This window comes from Sphaeramia orbicularis, chromosome 3 (assembly GCF_902148855.1).
Source record: "Sphaeramia orbicularis chromosome 3, fSphaOr1.1, whole genome shotgun sequence".
NCBI lineage: Eukaryota > Metazoa > Chordata > Actinopteri > Kurtiformes > Apogonidae > Sphaeramia > Sphaeramia orbicularis.
The window spans coordinates 57,823,364-57,842,628 of NC_043959.1; the positions used below are offsets into that span (position 1 = coordinate 57,823,364).

At 39.1% G+C, this 19,265-nt stretch overlaps 2 protein-coding genes across 7 annotated transcripts in view; one reads left to right on the plus strand and one right to left on the minus strand.

The window, feature by feature from the left end:
- Positions 1 to 770: 770 nt before the first annotated feature.
- On the plus strand, positions 771 to 11,775 carry marchf7 (membrane-associated ring finger (C3HC4) 7). 5 transcript variants are annotated; one of them, XM_030162704.1, is made up of 11 exons: positions 771 to 912; positions 2,469 to 2,660; positions 3,964 to 4,098; positions 4,258 to 4,426; positions 5,184 to 5,387; positions 5,489 to 6,620; positions 7,542 to 7,711; positions 8,359 to 8,462; positions 9,618 to 9,722; positions 10,503 to 10,551; positions 10,718 to 10,860. In XM_030162704.1, exons 2-11 carry the CDS (start codon positions 2,478 to 2,480, stop codon positions 10,804 to 10,806), a joined length of 2,340 nt encoding a protein of 779 aa, XP_030018564.1. In that variant the 5' UTR covers positions 771 to 912; positions 2,469 to 2,477; the 3' UTR covers positions 10,807 to 10,860. The 5 variants fall into 5 exon arrangements, with proteins under 5 accessions (XP_030018564.1, XP_030018532.1, XP_030018549.1 ...); XM_030162672.1 differs by lacking the exon at positions 10,503 to 10,551 and having other exon boundaries at positions 10,718 to 11,775; XM_030162689.1 differs by lacking the exon at positions 10,503 to 10,551 and having other exon boundaries at positions 5,190 to 5,387; positions 10,718 to 11,775.
- A 2,005-nt stretch (positions 11,776 to 13,780) lies between these two features.
- Positions 13,781 to 19,265, minus strand: part of ly75 (lymphocyte antigen 75) — a 30,849-nt gene continuing 25,364 nt past the window's right edge. For both annotated transcript variants that reach the window (XM_030162652.1, XM_030162642.1), the window contains exons 31-35: positions 18,916 to 19,123; positions 18,293 to 18,454; positions 16,584 to 16,700; positions 14,439 to 14,621; positions 13,781 to 14,346 (exon numbers count right to left, since the gene is read on the minus strand). In XM_030162652.1, coding sequence (XP_030018512.1) covers positions 14,171 to 14,346; positions 14,439 to 14,621; positions 16,584 to 16,700; positions 18,293 to 18,454; positions 18,916 to 19,123 — 846 coding nt within the window. In that variant the 3' untranslated portion in view covers positions 13,781 to 14,170. The remainder of the gene's footprint in view (positions 14,347 to 14,438; positions 14,622 to 16,583; positions 16,701 to 18,292; positions 18,455 to 18,915; positions 19,124 to 19,265) is intronic.

A 19,265-nucleotide genomic window follows, 5' to 3' on the forward strand; every position in this document is an offset into this window, starting at 1 on the left:
TGTTATTGTCTGTTAATGTAGTCCATGTTAAAGCACTTGGATGTCTGTTAATGTAGTCCATGTTAAAGCACTTGGATGTCTGTTAATGTAGTCCATGTTATTGTCTGTTAATGTAGTCCATGTTAAAGCACTTGGATGTCTGTTAATGTAGTCCATGTTAAAGCACTTGGATGTCTGTTAATGTAGTCCATGTTATTGTCTGTTAATGTAGTCCATATTAAAGCACTTGGATGTCTGTTAATGTAGTCCATATTAAAGCACTTGGATGTCTGTTAATGTAGTCCATGTTATTGTCTGTTAATGTAGTCCATGTTGTTGTCTGTTAATGTAGTCCATGTTATTGTCTGTTAATGTAGTCCATGTTATTGTCTGTTAATGTAGTCCATGTTATTGTCTGTTAATGTAGTCCATATTAAAGCACTTGGGTGTCTGTTAATGTAGTCCATGTTATTGTCTGTTAATGTAGTCCATGTTATTGTCTGTTAATGTAGTCCATATTAAAGCACTTGGGTGTCTGTTAATGTAGTCCATGTTATTGTCTGTTAATGTAGTCCATGTCGGTGAGGTCATACCTGTTACGTATGACAACACGGTCTCCCTCGCGCATCCACCAGAGGGCCGCTAGCTTGACCCGCTTCGCTCATCTTTGACGGGACTGTTTGTTTTGAGGTTTCTGTCGTAAGCAAACCAAGTCACATGTCCTGAAGTACACGCTCAACCTCAAACCGGGTTTACTGAACATGAAAACGTGGACGAAACATGTGCACGAGGGCGACGAGCCACCTGAAAGCAATCGTGAAGCCCCGCCCCCCGCCGGCTCTTTGTAAGTCACCTGACCTTCCGTGTCAACAGCCGTCCACTCAGACGCCATAGCTCCAGTTTAGCTCCGGCAAAAGAAGACCCAGATCAGAGGTAAGGACGCACACTGACAGCCTGCATTGCGTTACACACCTTTTATTTTAGTTCCCAGTTAGAGCTGAAAGTGAGTGTCTTCGCTGAACACTAGTTTCGCGCTGTCGTTTACAATATTTGAAGAGTCAACAGCTAGTAAGAGTTAACGACTGTGTACCGTTGACAAGCTAGCAGCTACCAGCAAGCACATACACGGATAAAAGAGGACACTGTTTGGAAAGCATTTTGTACTTTTATGCCTAATACGCTCATTCGCAGTCTTTTTCATGTTAATAAAAGTGGTGTTGTTTAGCTTGACGTTAACTAGCTGTCTCGTCGTGTCTTCTCAAATGTACGGTGTCAGACACTCACAGTGCTAGTTATCTGTTAACGGAAATAACACTAAGCTTGGACCTGTTTAAGTGTATTAACATTTAAAGCATCAGTTTATGGTCGGTAACATTTGATAACTGGCTAGCGAGTGTTAATATCAGCAGACTAGTAACCCGAGTAACCTAAATCTGGAGGACAAAGCAGTAAAGATTGCCTCTGGAAACACAACACGTAACACAACAAGTAGGTTAGAAAGCTGTCTACGTTGACAGTTTAGTTTCCTTTAGTTACGTTTGCAGCGTTACTCGCTTTAAGTAATAGATAACGACAGTAACACGGACTGTAGATCAAGCTACAGCTCCTATGTTTAGATAAACGCTTTGAAGACATCCCTCTTTGGAAAAGGCAGTGTAAGCTCTATTAGTACCTTTTTTTTATATATATATAAACTAAAGGTCATACACCAGTGATATGCCACAACTTTACTGAGTCTGTTTTTAATATTTTTTTCAATGTAAGGCTTTATTTCCAATGTGGATCAAAGTGCTGTGTTGTGGTCTTTTCAGTGACAAGTTGCTGGCTTGCAGAGCTATCTTTGACCACAAGTGTTGTTAAGGTTAATGCCCACGGATCCATGTCACTGCAGGGAGTAACTCATACCCACTCATGTCACGATCTCTCAACCACCCAATCATGTTGCTTATAGCTGACCTAGTATGTAAAGATGGTTTATTTGCAAATATTGCACCAGATTAAGTGGTGCAGCCTTATTGTCAACAGTCCTCGTGTAGATCATAACTGTCCTTGAGCACCTTGATTAGTCATTGGGTTCACTGTGCTGTTTCCTGATCTTCAAAGGTGTCACGTTCCTGTGACAGAGTTCATACTCCCAAAGATAGGCACTGGCCTTTGATACCAAAGCCTTACAGCAGTGTGTTGGCTGGTTTTAGTGTTTACAGATGCACTAACTTATGTGTCATCAGCAAATCATACTCTACTGCCTGCTCACCATGAGCAAGGGCTGTGTCTTTAACAGATTGAGTGGTTACAGGCCCCTAAAGTTTGTGCTGAAAGATGTAAACTGGATATCCAATTTTATCATTGCATTGGAAATATCTGCTGCACTTGAGAGCAAGTAAGCATTTTATCTGGTCATCTTAAATGTGTACTTAAATGTTGCAGGCTGAGATGTTAAGCTTTATAGTTTTGGTAATTTCATCTTTGTTATCTTCATATTACAACAGGCATTCGTGATGGACTCCCGGTCTCACAGGCTCCCGTTTTGTTTGTCCAGCACAAGATCACCCTATACATCTAATTCATCTAGTTCCTCTTCATCGCTGGGCTCTAATAGGTTGTATAGCAGGGATACTGTACTGAATAATGACCGCTTTCCGAGGGCATCATCAGTTTTCAAAACAGAACTAGACCAACAGGTAAGCCTACTACACAGATGGATGTATGTGTCATAGGAATTACTAAAAGCTGTGAACCATAGCATTTAATCATCATCATCCTTTACACAACACATTTCTTTGAATCTGTAGTCTCCTTGGAGAAGAGACTGCCAAATCCACCGGTTTACTGTATACTGTACCGTAAGGGTTCTTCTAAATTTAACACCTAATTTGCATTGATTTCAAACACTGTTTTTGTGTAGTTTTAGCTAAAATGTATTTTAAAATACCAGCATAATCGAATCATCTAAAGATAAAAGATAAGTGTCAGCTGAAATGGTGTTGTTTAATTTTCCAGGTCAAAAAAACAATAATAGGCAATAGTGTCAGGTGGAGTACTTTTAATTCTGCTGTGGCTTTGTGTTTCATATGCTCCACAAGGTTTTAGTAATTTGCTGTCTGCAGTATTTCCTTTTATTACATCTTATCTCAGGAGCATGGTACAGTAACTAACTAGTTATATGTGTGCACCAGCAGTCACTTTGTGGAGCTTTTTATAGGGCAGCCTAGATTCCTTGGCACATGTTGTGCGTATTTCAGTCCTGCTGCCCGTCAAGGCTCGTCTCAAAAGATAGTGTTACTGTTGTTCAGGGGCCCTCTTGCCTTGTTCCTGTTCTTTCTAGATGAGTCTAAGCTAGCTGCAAATACACAACAAACCACTCCACCAAAGCAATTCTCCTGAAATTGCGTGATTTCAGATTCTATCAATTCATGAAAAAAAAACTCAATAAGCATTAGCTATAAAGTAAAATGTGCATGTATACATTCACCTCAACAAAATTCACTTTTGTGTTCATTTTCCTGTACTATCTGATGATGCACTGTGCAGACATACTAATGTGATGAATGCATGTGATTCCTCATGTTTTCAAACAAATCTTTTTAACATTTAGAAACTACGTTCTGCCTTTAATCTAAAAACTACATTCTACATTTCTGTCACTGTCATGTCCTCTCCTCTTCCTTTTTCTGGGTTCTTCTGAGATCTTATAGCACATTACAGCCCTCAAGGTTCAATTTGCACAAAGAGGCAGTAAACTCTGCAGAGCCGTCTTCTGTCACCCACATTATGTTTTCTATCCTCCACATGCCTGAGCATGGTTAACCACTGATCCTGATATTGCTAGCACCAGCTGTAAAATTATTCTTAAGATTTTATGGACTCATAAAAGGGAAGATTAATCTTGGACTACATGAATTTTTCTTTTTAAAAAACATTTATTACAAGTATTTTTTGCAGGAGTACTTGACTAAAATTCTGTTTGACTCTTTCCTTTTGAAGAGTTCTCGTCTCAGAGACTACAGCAGCTCTGACAGTCGCTCCACCAGCTGGAAGCTGCCATCCTCTTTGACGTCCTCCACCAGATCTTATGATCGTCCGTGGGCAGAATCCTCCCTCACCAGCAGAAGCAAAGAGGTACAGAGGCTGTACTGTTCCATTTGTTACTGTCATGGAAATATAGCCTTGTCAAATGCATATTCTTACGCTTATGGTAGAAATCACATTCAGATACATAGTGAATGATACCACTAAAATGTAACTCTAACATTTCGATGTCTGCCTTCATTTTCCAAGACTGACTATGAGGGGAGGTTGGGAAGGTCAGGTCTGTTGAACATCAGTGATGATGGCGATTCTAAAAGGGCCAAACTATCATACAACAACAGAGGAGTGTATTCAAGAACAGCTGGCAACTCATTCACAGGACCCACATACTCCAGTAATGGGCTCAGCAGTGGCAGAGGTACTGAACACCACACTTGTTAAGGTCATAAAGAAAATCTTTTTGCTTGTGTAGCCAAAACACATTACCTTTTTAAACCTGTATCCATCCTGCCTCTATGGAAAGGACATGATGCTGGACATGCACTGCTTCATGAGGAGCTCCTCACCACATGCCTACAGCCACATCTTGTAGTTGATCATTTTCATTTATTAATTAAGTGTTGGCTGAGGTGTCCTCCAAATGTGTGATGTGATTGTTCTTTACATAGCACTGATAACATTGATTTTGCTTCATTGGGACAATCCTCTGTCCAGCTGCATCTGCCAGCATGTAATCTGAGGATAGCAGTGATGTTTCTTTGGCTTGAGTGCAGCAATCATGAATAAACGAAAAAGTCCAATTCTTATATTGCATTTATTGATTTATCTTCTTTGCTAGAGTTGTCAGTTGTACTCAGATAATGTAATATACTTGAACCTGGTAAAGTTTTTTTTTAACTTCTAAACATCAGGCTCTGTCACTCAGACATTGTTGCCATTCATCTTAGATGTAAGTCTGAAGTTGTCAGGAGACAAACTCTCATGAAAGAAAAGCTGGGACACAAACCAACACAATTTGTCTTTTTTTTTTTCTCCTGTCATTTTCTGTTTTGAATGGCAACTGTGTAGCTCTAAACTTTCTATGCCCACTCATGTTTTTATACTTGTATGAGACAGATATTGCAAATGAAAAGTGTAACACATCTCATGTTCTTGTCTTAATCCTTTCTTTGCAGGTGCAGGTGAAAAACACACCGACACATTTGACTCATCATGGAGCTCATGTCGTTTACTTTCAAGGCCATCATCGTCTTCATCTTCATCATCCTCTACCCCCAAGCCATTGTTTTCCAGGAGAGATTTGGAAACAAAGACTGAGTCCAGTTTCCCAAGCTTGGCAGAAAGAAGGATTAGAACTCCTGGGTTGACTTCCTCGATGTGTAGGCATATATACGCAAACACTCATATTGTCTAACTAGTGTTACACAATCGGTACTCATAAGTCAAAACTAATTATTTTATCTTCTGTACATAATTTCAGATCAGACAGACAGAGTGACCTCCACTTATGCACAAGGAGCCCGGCCTAAAGAGACCACCTACTGTCCTTCCCCCTCCACCTCCCTCTCTGCTAGAGAAAGCTCCCTAAATCGCCACCTTTCATCTTCCATCTCCCAGCGGCCTTCTGTGGCCCGTGACTTCAGCACCAGAGCCACAAATCGTTTCTTAAGCACCTCATCCAGCCTTCATTCACCCCAGGATCAAACATCACACCCTGAAGCCACTTCAAACACCTGCACCTCCTCCTCGTCTCAAAACTCCTGGTACAACACCCCCGTGAGCAGACCCGAGGCATCGCTCCCTCCAAGACCAGCCCCTGAAGGTGGAGAACCAGAAGGCCGCAGCTCCACCCGACGCCTCTTATCCCGTCTCTTTTCACGGCGGTCAAGCCAAGACTCCTCCAGCGGATCCTCTAGTGTGCGCTCTGTCGACGACGACAGTCCATCGACAGAGTCTCTAGATAGTGACGACGGAGCCAGGGTGTCTAACGGGGAGCCCGACACTGCTCGATCAGAGGCAACATTAGGGAGCCGAAGGCAACGCAGACCTGACCTCACCCCAATCCAAGAAAACCATGGTGATGGTTATCACAGTGGTCTGGCCCGGTCTGGAATGGCGTCATGGAGAGAGCCCGCTGCGAACAGTAATAACACAAACAGTGGAGGAGGAAGTGGCTCGTCCTGGCTTTCTTCATCTCTACGCAGCCGCTGCCCTCCACTCCTCTCTCGCCTTCGAAGACATGCTAGGGATGAGAGTTCAAGCTCTGCAGCAGCTCCGGATTATAACTACAGTCGTCCACAGTATTTGCTGAGAAGGAGGGATGACGTAGAACGCAAAACGCCACAAGAAGATGAAGACGACGACGATGATGAAGACGACGATGAAGAGGAAGAAGGTGCAGTTGGTGTAGATGTTTTTGGCACAGATCATTCACACAGACTCGAGGATGAAACGTTACCTGAGCTAGAAAACTCCTCATTTTCACCACGACGAAGAATAGGACTCTTTGAAAGCCTTACGGCATCTATGGGTCCACTGGGAGCTGTGGAGAGCCAAAAGGAAAAGCCCATTTCCAGTAGGGATCAAGAGAAGCTACGCAAGATCAAGGAGAGGTAACGCAGACGTAGCTGCAGAAATTACTCTCATGTAACTGAAGTAAAGTAATGTTGAAGGAATAGTTCAAACATTTCGAGTGAAGCACTGACAGGCATTCATTTACCCATATACAGTCACAGTAAAAATGAAAAATCTTGTTAAATTTTAGATTAACTCCAACAAAAAACTTAATCTGATATGATGGTTGTACTATAGTAAGCAAGTCAGAAGGTGTTCCTCATGACATGTAACCAGTCATAAGTGCTGTTGTTGGGACAGTCCTCGTTCATACAGACAGCTGCATCGGAACCAAAGAACAGCATTTTTAATACCATTAATTTTATCAGACCACAAAATACCAAAACTCATAAAAATATGAATTATGCAATAATCCAACTCTACAGAGTTTGTGTTTTGTCATACTGAGAATTACCCTTTTGTTTTTTCCATCATTATCAGGTTATACCTAAAGCCCAATTTCCTTAAAGTGTGGAAAAACGAAAAAGCTACTGAAGTAGTCCTGAATTATCTTAATTAAATGATTGTACTAATTCAACAAACAAAGCGTTATCGCTCAAAAGACTGAACTTAAATACACTTTTGACTGTGACTGGAGGGAGTGATTACTCCGAACTTGTTGAAACTCATGAACCTGGAGCTCAGTAAAATGCTCAAATTAGGAACCTGAATAGTTCCATTACAAGACAGAAAAACTTAAAAGCTGTCATAAGAGCCAACGTCACTAGTCTGGTAGGACCCATAGACGTCGTGCATTCTCACTGGCAACACCACCAGACTGTCCTCAGTATGACGAGATGTGAAACGGGTCTGGAATCACAGTCTTCAGGGTCATACGTGTAGTTGATTTGTTGAACTTGCTGAATAGTTTGTATGGGAGTAACAGAAAAGACACTGAACGTCCTCCTGCTGTGCTTCAGACTGCTGCTGGAGGAATCTGATGAGGATGAAGGTGACTTATGTCGAATCTGCCAGATGGGGGAGGAATCGTCATCCAACCCCCTGATTCAGCCGTGCCGCTGTACCGGCAGTCTGCAGTATGTGCACCAGGACTGCATCAAGAGGTGGCTGCGCTCCAAAATTGACTCGGGTATTTAAAATCTTCATCTGCATCAATACTTGAAACGGAGATTGTTCAGAATTGGCTGGTCTTAGCCTGATCTGATTCTCAGATATGTCCAGATCAAATTTACACACCAACAACACATGGATGTCACAGCCGCACGCTCAATAACATGTTGCCAACATGAAGGTTCATCAGCTTGAAGAAAACAAAGTACAACATGAAATGAACGCCACACATCTCAGTGGTAGTAGTAGCAGGCTGCCAAATTAAGCCAAGATTAATCACTCAGATGCTATTACTGCAATGTTTAAGTAGCAGCAAAAGTTGGATTGAATGTAATTCATTTTCAATTGGACACTCAGTTAATTTGTAGAAGGAGCTCTGTCCAGTAACATGGAGCTGATATTACAGTAGTGAGTGAGGGAAGGTCCTATAACCTGGTACACTTCTAGAATAAAGAAAAAAAAAAGGTTAAATTAACTGTACATATTTTATCATTCATATGTACACACACATACAATCGAATTTTCCATTCAAGTGCATTTACAAAAATGTTTGTGGATGCAGTAAATTAGTTTGGTGAAAGAAATCAGAAACAGACCGAATTCTAAGATCAGCTAAAAACCTTCAAACTTACATTTTAATGTTTTTTTCTTTCTTTTTTCCTGCAGGCACAAACCTTGAGGGCATCACAACATGTGAGCTCTGCAAAGAAAAGCTGCACTTGAACATAGACAACTTTGACATTCAGGAGTTGTACAGGACACACGTACAAGTGAGTAATCATTTCAGTTTCCACAGGCGGAAAACAGGTTAAAAAATGACAGTAAAAGTAGTCGGTAAAACGTCCCCTTGGCACAGATCCATCACACACTGTATCTGCAGAAGTTGGCCTTGATAGTGACCCATAGCTACTGTTAGGCTTTTCTACTGAGATAGAACATATATGGGTGACAGCCATCTGCTTTTTCCTGCTTTAAACTACTGTCCATTGACCTCTAGTTAATGATAGCTAAAACGCACCTGGGCACATTTACAGGGTTAACCTAAGGTGGCAGATACCTCAGATACCACTCTTACATAGGATGTACCAAAAAAATTAACATCATTTGAGATGTCTGTATCAGAGTGACTACATGGTCAGGAGAAATGATACTTAATAGGATTTATTTTGGACATAAAATGTTTTATTCTACAAATTTCAAACGAAAAATTCTGGGGGATGGTAATTTTATAATGTTCCAAAGTAATTACAGATGTTCGATGTGTGCGCTGCTTGTGACGTCAGGTCGGTAGAGGCGTTCCTGCTCTCGCTGCAGCATGTCGTGTACATTCTCCAGAGCCTCAGCGATTCTCCTCTTATTCTCGCACACATTGAACATTTGTAATAACTTTAGAACATTATAAAATTACCATCCCCCAGAATTTTTCATTTGAAATTTGTAGAATAAAACATTTTATGTCCAAAATAAATCCTATGAAGTATCATTAATCCTGACCGTGTAGTCGCTCTGATACAGACATCTCAAACGATGTCAGTTTTTTTAGGACACCCTGTGTATACATGTAGCCACCTTAGCTAATACCTCATTGAAAAATGATGGCTAATCAAAAAATCAGAAGACCAAAACTCCAACATCTAAGTGTAAAAAGTAACGTGGAACATTACCGCAGTGTGTTGACAGATGTTTGAAGGTTTTGTATTAAAACAGTGGATTTCTAGTGCTACTGTTATTTACTTCCACTGAGCCAGTCATGTTTTCATATTCGATCTGTCCCTGATTCAGATGACTTTATTGGTAACTTCTAATATTATGTCAGTAGGTTTTGGAGTGACATGATCCTCAAAGTCTAAAGGTCCCTGACGAAAGTTGTCTAATTTGGCCTAAAAACTGTACGATGTGCTGAACAGTTTGTCTTTGCTCCACAGTCAGAATATGACGACTTCATCAGCAGCGGCCTCTACCTGGTGGTGCTGTTGCATTTCTGTGAGCAGAGATTCTCTGATGTGCTGGGGGCAGTCGATGCAGCCGGGGTACGTTCACACACTGACAGTGAATCTAATTTATCCATTATGTGGTCGACTATTTTTAGTCTGGGGGCTTTTGACTCTACAGTGGACCTTTCAGCCACTGTTGAGCTGAAACGTCTGTTATATTGTTCAAGTCCAAATTATTAAATGACTTTAAAGCACATACCAGTTCCTCTTTTTGTGCCAAATACCCAAAACCCTTTACAGGGTGTTTGATCAGGTCTTGAAAGCCTTAAAAAGCATGGAATTTTGAAACGCTGTTTTCTAGACCTTGAAAACTCTGGAATTTTGTGTGAAAGTCAAGTTTGTCATAGTTGAATTTTAGTGTATGCTCCAAGACACATAATCTTGTAAGACAAGAAATACACGAAGAAAGCATATAAAAAAAAAAACACTATGTGATTTCACTAACCGGTCAGTACTGGAATGACTCCAGTGACACTAGTTTGTGATAGTCATGCACTTTTGTGATTTTCACATTTTGAAAACGTTTCTGTAAAACATAACTTGCTGCTAATTACGCATTCATTCATTCATTAACATGATCTTTTCAGCTCCACACAACAGGTGTAATCTGAACCAAAACAGTAGGCACAGAAGTATAAAAGTACAGAAAGTCAAGGTCTTGGGTAAAAGAATGCCAGTTTTGAAAAAGTCTAGACTTTTCATTTGGATAAAGAGCAAGCACCCTGCATTTAAAGTCAGACTATTATGTTGGATGAAAAATGTTTATTTACAGTAAACATGTCTTGAAAAGAGCAAATTCTTCCCTTTCTCACGTAGTTATTCAACCTGGTGAGAATTCTTCATGAACACATGGACAATCTTGAAAGTATGTTGCTCAGTTCTTCTCTCCTGTCATTAAGATGTCTCAATCGCCAAACAAGCCTTTCATTCAAACTGCATTTTTTCACAAATACCAGCCTTTTCTTGCTCATCCCAGTAAACTTCATTTGCTTTCTGTGTCTCTTTTGTATTTAATTTTTACTCCTCTGCAGTTCCCCACGGGGAAAGCGATGAGGAGGCACATGACAGCAGACCGTCGATCGAGTTTTCTGACCTGGACGACGATCTGGAAGACTACTGATCACATGACGTGGAAGAATGAGGAAAAAAAAAAAAAAAAAAATGGGTCAGTGGAGATAAAGGCGCAGGGCTACGCTACGCCACGCCATATGGTAGCTCACCCAGTTTTCACACATGCTTCGACATCATCATGTTCATCTGAAATGCAACGGCGGAGGGAAAACGCCAAGTGCACAGAACATGTCTTTGCCTTTGTTGCAGGCGGCTTTTTATGCAAACCTGAAATGATCTAGTGCGTAAAATATTTTGGTTGACACAGCTGTATTTCTGTTGAGTGCACTTTATTCAATTCTGAGTAAATACAAATGCAAGTCTTTTTAACCGATAAACCACAAGTGCTTTAATGTTTAATTAAATAAGTCAAAAATTGAAATAGAAAAAGTTGATAAGATTTGTACTTACGTTGCAACAACAGAGGGAAGATTTGCAAAAGAGAAGTGGCAATTTTATTCTTTTCCTCTTTTCTCACTATAATATAAAAATAGCTCAACTCATTGCCAGGTGTCATCTTTTCTGTTCAAAATGCTTTACTGTACATGTACATTGTTTCATGCATTATTTTGGGAATAAAGACTGAACGCAAACTGATTTAGTCACATTTACAACTGTCTTTGTAGAATGTGTTGATTTAATTTTTCACACGAGTCTAAAGTCATTTTAGAAATTCACACAAACCCCAATAACAAGACTAAAAACAAATTTGTGAAGACAGGGAAATTTATTGGAAGGAAATTGTACCTGATTTGAGCTGAAGAATGCTTTTTAAGAGTGGTGGAGAAAGTTTTGGGGGAAAAAAAAACACATGTACAAGTTGATATGGATGGGTTAAAACATGCAGCGTTGAGGCAGTTCAGCTCAGGCTTTCAACATTCAACTGACTCGGAGCATCTTTGGTTCATCCTCAGTTATAAAACACATCACATATATTTACAAAGCATATACACAACAACACCAGTGCAATTTGAAACTTTAAAAAAACACTAAAAACCTCATTGTGCTTAAACATAATAGAAAACGTAGCTCTCCACCGTATATTAAAGTGCTTTCTTGCTCAGTAGTTAAGTGCATAGAAAATGTCAGCTCTACATAAATTATACATTTTTTGTTTTTTTTTGTTGTTTTTTTTAAATCTCCGTGCTAAGACGAACAGTCAAACTGAATCAGAAGGACTTAACTTTTTTTCTTTGTCTTCCATTAAATATCTAAAAACTGTCGGATTATAAGTATGCAAACTGAATCTCTAAGTTCACATAAAGAAAACCTGTCCAGTGGCTTGAAATCTTCCATTTCCTCTTAAGCACTAATGTTAAAAAGGCACAATCAGTGACATTTTTAAGTGACAATTACTCATTTAAAGGGTGCATACGAAGGTACAGCAAAACACGCTCTTCTCCAGAGTGCAAGGCCAGTGTCACCGAATCTTCATGTTACCTCGTCAAATATAAAACATCTACGGCCTCAGGTTGTCGCCTTTGTATGTAGATCGTTGTTTTCACATTAAGGTGTCAGTAGTACTACGAGCATGTGGAAAACTACCTGAATATACGACAAGTCACGGAAGAAGACTTTTTATTTTTACTGTCACCTGATTACACTGGTCAACAACAAATTTATTGTCGAAGTTTTTTGAGCTGATTTAGGATCATTTTGGTGTGCTGAATCCAAAAATCACATTCATTTTGCTCAATCAGGTCAACTTTCTGAACTCTGCTACATATTGGCTTTTTAACATTTTTGCTTACATTTATGGGCATTTTCACATCATATGATACAAAATTCTTTCATATTTCTTGCAATAAACGAGTTCTGAAGATTTTACTTTTGCCAATTTATGATTAATGCTTTTTTAATATTACAGGTGAATGAAATGGCTTCGACTAGAACAGGGATGTCAAACTCATTTTAGTTCAGGGGCCACACACAGCCCAGTATGATATGAAGTGGGCCGGACCAGTCAAGTAGAACTTATAGTATAAGAACTTAGAAATAAAATCAACTCTAAAGTTTTCTCTATGTTTTTAAGTGAAAAAAGTCAAATTCCATAATGAAAATGTTTACATCTATGAACTGTAACATGAACAAATATGAACCTGAAAATTATTTTTTAAAAAAAACATGCAATTTTAACAATGTTGCACCTAGTTTATCATTTATACATCACAACTTACAGATCACGGTGGATCTACAAATACACAAAATATTTAATAAGAGGCAGAATATTGTTAAAATTAGACATACTACTCTTAAAACATTTCAGGATGTTCATATTTGTTCAGGTTATTCCAGCCTTTTCTAAAAGGCTAGTCTGTAAATGTAAACATTTTTGTGTAATTTGACTTTTTTAAAACTAAAAGACAAAAATTTGCAGTTTTCATTATTTCTAGGTCATTACGATAGTATTTTACTGGTCTGACACACTTTAGATTAAACTGACCAATAAATGATTTTAACATCCTTGATTGTTAAAATTTTCAGTGTAATTTTTGCATTTCATAAATTCATCCCACGGGCCAGATTGGACACTTTGGCAGGCCGGATTTGGCCCCCGGGCCGCATGTTTGACACCTGTGGACTTGAAGATCTTGCAAAAATAAGCCTGACGTATTCTGCTACATCTGCGGTGAATACCTAACAGGAATCAAGTCACAAGTTTCATAAAGTGTGCTTACCAATCTTATTTTGGTATTAAACTTGGTGACCAAGATAAAGTCACAAAAATGTAATCAATTTTGTGAGAAGATCAAATTTTTCAAAATCAAATTAGCAAAAAAACCTGATTGAGAAAAACAGATGTCATTTTTGGATTTAGCGGTGCAAAATGGTCCTAATTCAGTTGAAAAAACCTAGACAACTTGCAAAAAATATTTTTTTGTAACTCAGTGTTATAATTCACCATTTGGATCTTTAAGTTCCTGATGGTAAAATGAAATAAAACTACAGTAGAAATGGTGTGTGTAAAAGAATACGGGCACTTCTTGTTTCATTTGCTCGCTCGTCAGTGCATCATAAATCCTGGTTGTGGCAAAGTGGGAATGTAAGACTGATTTTGTCAGGCTGCATATTTCCTTAGATCAGTTTAAAAAAGAAAAAGAAAAAATAGATTCTCCCAATATGTCGATCTGCGTTCACAGAGAAGAATCAAGCGGAGCGTTACCATGGACACGGGAGGTCATGAACCCAAAATTAAGAAATGGTGCATATTCACAACTCTCTGAATATTTACAGCTTTACACATAATTCTAGGAAGTCTGCAGGCTTCAGCAGGGTAAATAAATAACTTAAAAGGAAAACGTCTGCTCTTACTTGCAGTACTCGAATGCACACGAGGCAGGCACGTCTTTACTTCCCTGAGGCTGATCAGCAGCTCACTCAGCTTCTGTTATAATACTGGTGGTGTCCGTTTCGTCAAACGTCCTCTTGTAGCGGACCGTGGACGAGAAGCTCGCTCTCTTCTTCTTGTAGACGATGAAGGCGACGGCTAAAAGCAGAGCTATGAGGAGCACGATGAAGAAACCCAGCGCCACAGGAGAGCCTGTAGATTCTGAAAAACAACAGCGAACTGGTTTTAATCTGGAGAAATCTAAATGTACAGGGTGTGTTTGGGTTCAATCCCATCTCCTGTAGTCTACTCACTCGCTTTAGTTTTGCAGACGACACGACTGAGGCTGTTCCTGCAGCTTACCAGACTCCACATTCCCCCTTCTCCCGCTGTCATGACGGCACAGCGAGGCTCCGACGCCTTTCCAGACGCCAAAGCCCCGGACTTCCAGTTGGAGAAACCCACACCTGAGCCGTCGAGCCAAGCCACAGGTTTATCTGAAAGGAAGAGCAGGAGAAAAAGTGAAGGGAAAATAAACCCCATCTGAATATGTACGGTTTAATCAGGATTCATACCGGTGCTTGAAATCCTTGAAAATTCTTAAATTTTCAAGGTCTGAAAAGTGCTTAAAAGTGCTTGCAATCATGTGATTTATTTCTAATATTAACTCTGCCAGGTTAGATGTCAAGCCAAAGCTACTTAAAGAAGTGATACGTTTTGAAAAATAAAACTTTATGTCAAAAAAAGAACTGCTTGGTGTTCTCAGGTTGACTCCAGGTACAAGCTTTTCTTAATCTTAGTCTCAGTGTGCGTGTGTCTGAAGACTGCCAAGTGGCTTCCCTTTTTTTTTTTTTGATAAAACTTTGTGTTCTTAAATTAATAAAAACTTTTTGCTATTATGAAACATAATTTTAAATGTTTATAGCATAATATAATGTACACTGTGATAAAAAGTGACAAACATAATCATGAGTATATGTATTCCTGTAGATATGTATTTTACCCCAGCGATAAGGCACTGTGCTGGAAAAAATTGAAAAAGACCCTTAAAAGTGCTTGAATTTGACCTTGAAAAATGTATATGAACCCTGTTTAATGTCTTTATCCACCTGTAGAATATGTTCATAGTATTTAAATTGTATAGTATGCTAATATCACTTAATAGAATAGTCTTTATTGTCATTGTAACATGAAACATGTACAACGAAATTAAAAAGTGTCCACCAGTCAGTGCATAATAAAAACTACTACAACACAGACACAAACATCACAATAGTAAATAAATAATTATAAAAATAAAAACAAACAAACACTCACAGCCATTCATTGAATCATTGCACGATCTCCATTACTGTATATATGTGTTATGTTACAGATTGCTTTTTATGGGATTGAGGGTGGTTATTGCTGTTGGGTAAAAACTTCAATCTATATATTATGCCACTTGTAAATCCACCTGTATAACATGTCCATAATCTGTACATTATTTCTCGACCATGTTAATACGGTATGTCGCAATGTTTATTAATCTGTATTTAAATATCCATAGATAAAATAATCCATATAGTATATTTATAGCACAACAAAACCTATCCTGTATATTACGTACATATTGTCTAGTGGTTGAACTTCTGGTTAGATGAGAAACTGCATTTTGTTACTTTGTAATGTAATGACAAAATTTAATATAATCTACCATAATTTCTGGTCTATAAACTGCTACTTTTTTCCACACACTGTGAACCCGTGGCTCTAAAATGATGCGGCTAATTTATGTTCTGGGCTAATGATCGATCCGACTGATGAAGGAGGAAATAGAGCTGCTGCACGTAAGCTTGGCATCAATGAAGCGATGGTGAGACGTTGGAGACGGGGTGAGTGCGGTTTATAGTCAGGTGCGGTTTATAATCCGGAAAGTACGGTAATTTCATTTGTTGAAACAGAGTCCACAAACATCCAGACGTGCATGGACAGATTCACTGAATAACTGGGTGATACAGTCAAAAGTGGACCATTGATTATTTTCACAGTAAATGACAAATGATTATATCTTTCGAGCGTTAAGAATTGTTTTTTGGTGAGTGAAAATTGAAGAAATCACACATATTTATGGTTTGAAATTGGTCACAAATGTTAATATTAAAGGTCAAAATATTCCGTTTAAAATGAGTAAAAGTTTTGGTTTACAAAACAATATATGGTATATGATGTTAAAAAAATGTGCTGATAAATCTGCTGATATTGCACAGCCCTGTGTATAAGTACAGATGCTGTTTTTTAAAAAAAAGTTCAACTGAAAACCAAGCGAGAATAGCTTTTTTTTTTTATTCTTGAAGCCTCTTAATTTCAGTATTATATCATACATACATGAATATAACTGTAACTAAATGTTTCAGATTTCGTCTGTGTGATGTTCAGAGTGTTTTCTTTTCGAGTCTTTGTTTGAAGGGACAGTTTACCTTGAGAGTCGAGGTTCATGCCCAGCCATACTCGACTGGTAACGTGAGGGTCATCCAGCGTATACTGCGATACGAAGTCGTTCTCCTCTTTGGTTTTTATCATCAGCAACTCCGCATCTGTTTCATTGAACAACAGTTTTACAGGAACATACTCTTCACAAAATGTGTGTGCGTGTGATGTACAAAGTCGGGCCAAAATAGTCTCAGAGAATGTTTTAGGTCACCGTCAGCTTTGATTACAGGACACATCTGCTGTGATATTTTTTACACAATGTAACAATTAATGACACAAAATGTACTTCTGTCCAGACTTAACTGTGGGCTAAGATCTTCTTCTCCAGTTCATTCCAAAGATTGCCTATGAGGTTCAGGTCTGGACTCTGTGGTGGTCGATCCGTGTGTGAAAATGAGGTTTCAAGCTCCCTGAACCTCTTTGACAAGCCAAACCAACCCAGTGAATCCTGAAATGGTTCAATCTTTATGCTCTTTATCAAACTGATGGTTGTTGTGATGAGAAGCTACTGACTGCATCAGTTAGGGTTAAAGAGCACTTTCAGAGATTCCATTTTGAACGTATTATTATGTTTATTCTATTGTTTTATTTAGTATTTTTACTGTTTTTAATTGTACAGCTGTTTTATGCTTTTAATCTATTCTTGTATTTTATTCTTTTATTTTGGTTTTTATTTATTCTTCTGTACAGCAATTTGGTCCACTGTGGTTGTTTTAAGGTGCTTCACAAAGGAAGTAGAGAGAGAAAGCTTAATTGTTCATCCTTCCCCTTTAAGTTGCTTTGGGAAAAAAGTGTCTGCCAAATGCATAAATGTTAATGTAACAAACTTGTTGCCGTTGAAACATATTAATCACTACAGTAATTATCTAGTCTGAGCTATTTTGGACCAGGCTGTGTACTTCTGTGTGTATTTTTCATGATATATTTTATCTTATTAATAATAATAATAATAATAATACATTTTATTTATAAGTGCCTTTCAAGACACCCAAGGACACTGTACAACAAGATAAAACAAACAATCCATAAAATACAAAGAAATAAACAGATTAAAACAAGTAATTACTATATATAGAAATGAAGTTGTAGAATGGAGAGTAGAGCTTATGGGGTGTAGGCTATTCTGAAAAGGGGAGTTTTGAGTCTGGATTTGAATGTGGGGAGAGAACCACGGTTACGGATGGATGGTGGGAGGGAGTTCCAGAGCTGAGGAGCAGAGCGGCTGAAGGCTCGGCCTCCCATGGTGCTGAGGCGGACAGGGGGCACGGTGAGGTGGATAGAGGAGGAGGACCTGAGGGAACGGACTGGAGCGGTGACATAAAGGAGGTCTGACAGGTACTGAGGAGCGAGATTGTGGATGGATTTAAATGTGTACAGGAGGAGTTTGAATTCAATTCTCTGTTTGATTGGGAGCCAGTGTAGTTCCTGGAGGATAGGGGTGATGTGGTGGTAGGAGGGGGTTTTGGTGATAATGCGGGGGGCAGAGTTGTGGACCAGTTGCAGCTTATGGAGGGACTTGTCTGTCTAATATCGATGTTCTGTTGGCATGTGAAAAGTTTATGTCCATGGGACTGCAGATGAAAACAGCTGTCAGCTCACTCTGGCTTCATTTCTGTTCAATATTGTACATGGCTATTTCCTAATACAAACAAAAGTAAAAAGGCAGTTTAGATCTGAACAGCCCACACATACTCACCCATATTCTGACAGACGCTCTTGGCCTGTTCCATGCTGTATATGCTGTAGTTGTAGAAACTCGTGTCAAAGGCGTAACAATGATCCTGATGCTGGACCCATTTGGACATACCATCGATCTGAGGGCAGCGATTGGCTACTGGGATTGCCTGGTGTTTGGCTCCTGATCCACAAAAAAGACAGAAACAAAAGTGGGAAACATTAATAAATCCAATTATTCACTACAAAACAAAGCTGCACTGCAAAATTAAGCAACTGAATCACGCAAAAAAAAAAAAATCTTGAATTAAGCAAAAAAAATCTGTCAATGGAACAAGTGAAAATGATCTTGGTGAGATTTCTTGAAATAAGATTTTCAAGATCTGTTGTCTAAAAATAAGTTCTTATATCTCACTGAAAAGTTACTCTTTAGGTGACTATGTCTTATTTTAAGTGTGATGAGATATTTTGACTAGAAATGAGAAAAATACACTTGGTAAGATTTAGATTTTTGCAGTGTATGTTCTTGAGGTAATGTCATTTTTAGAAAATAATATTGAGTATAATTGCCTCTTAGATGGAGGAAAAATGTCTTAAAGGCAAAAGCCAGTGGGATTCCAGATATAAAAGGCATAGGTGTCTTACTCTGAGAAGCGGTGGTTATGTTGGTCGTGTAGCAGATGGCTCCCTCTACCATAGTGTGGCAGCTGGTCCTCACCCAGACTCCAGCAGGGGTTACAAAAACACAGCCTGCCTCTTGACTCTCTGAGCTGGAGCTCTCCTTTGCCTCAGAAATGGTGGGTTTGTAATTAAACTTCGTCCCATCAGACCACTCGTAATCGGCACCGCTAGCCTGCACGGGCACAGAGTGACATGTTGCATGAATTATGACATGACCCCTCTTTTTACAGTCATCTATTTCATGTCATGCACTCAAGCAATCTTAATTCTTTATTGTCAAGCACTTGAAACTGCATTTCCTGTATGAAAGGTGC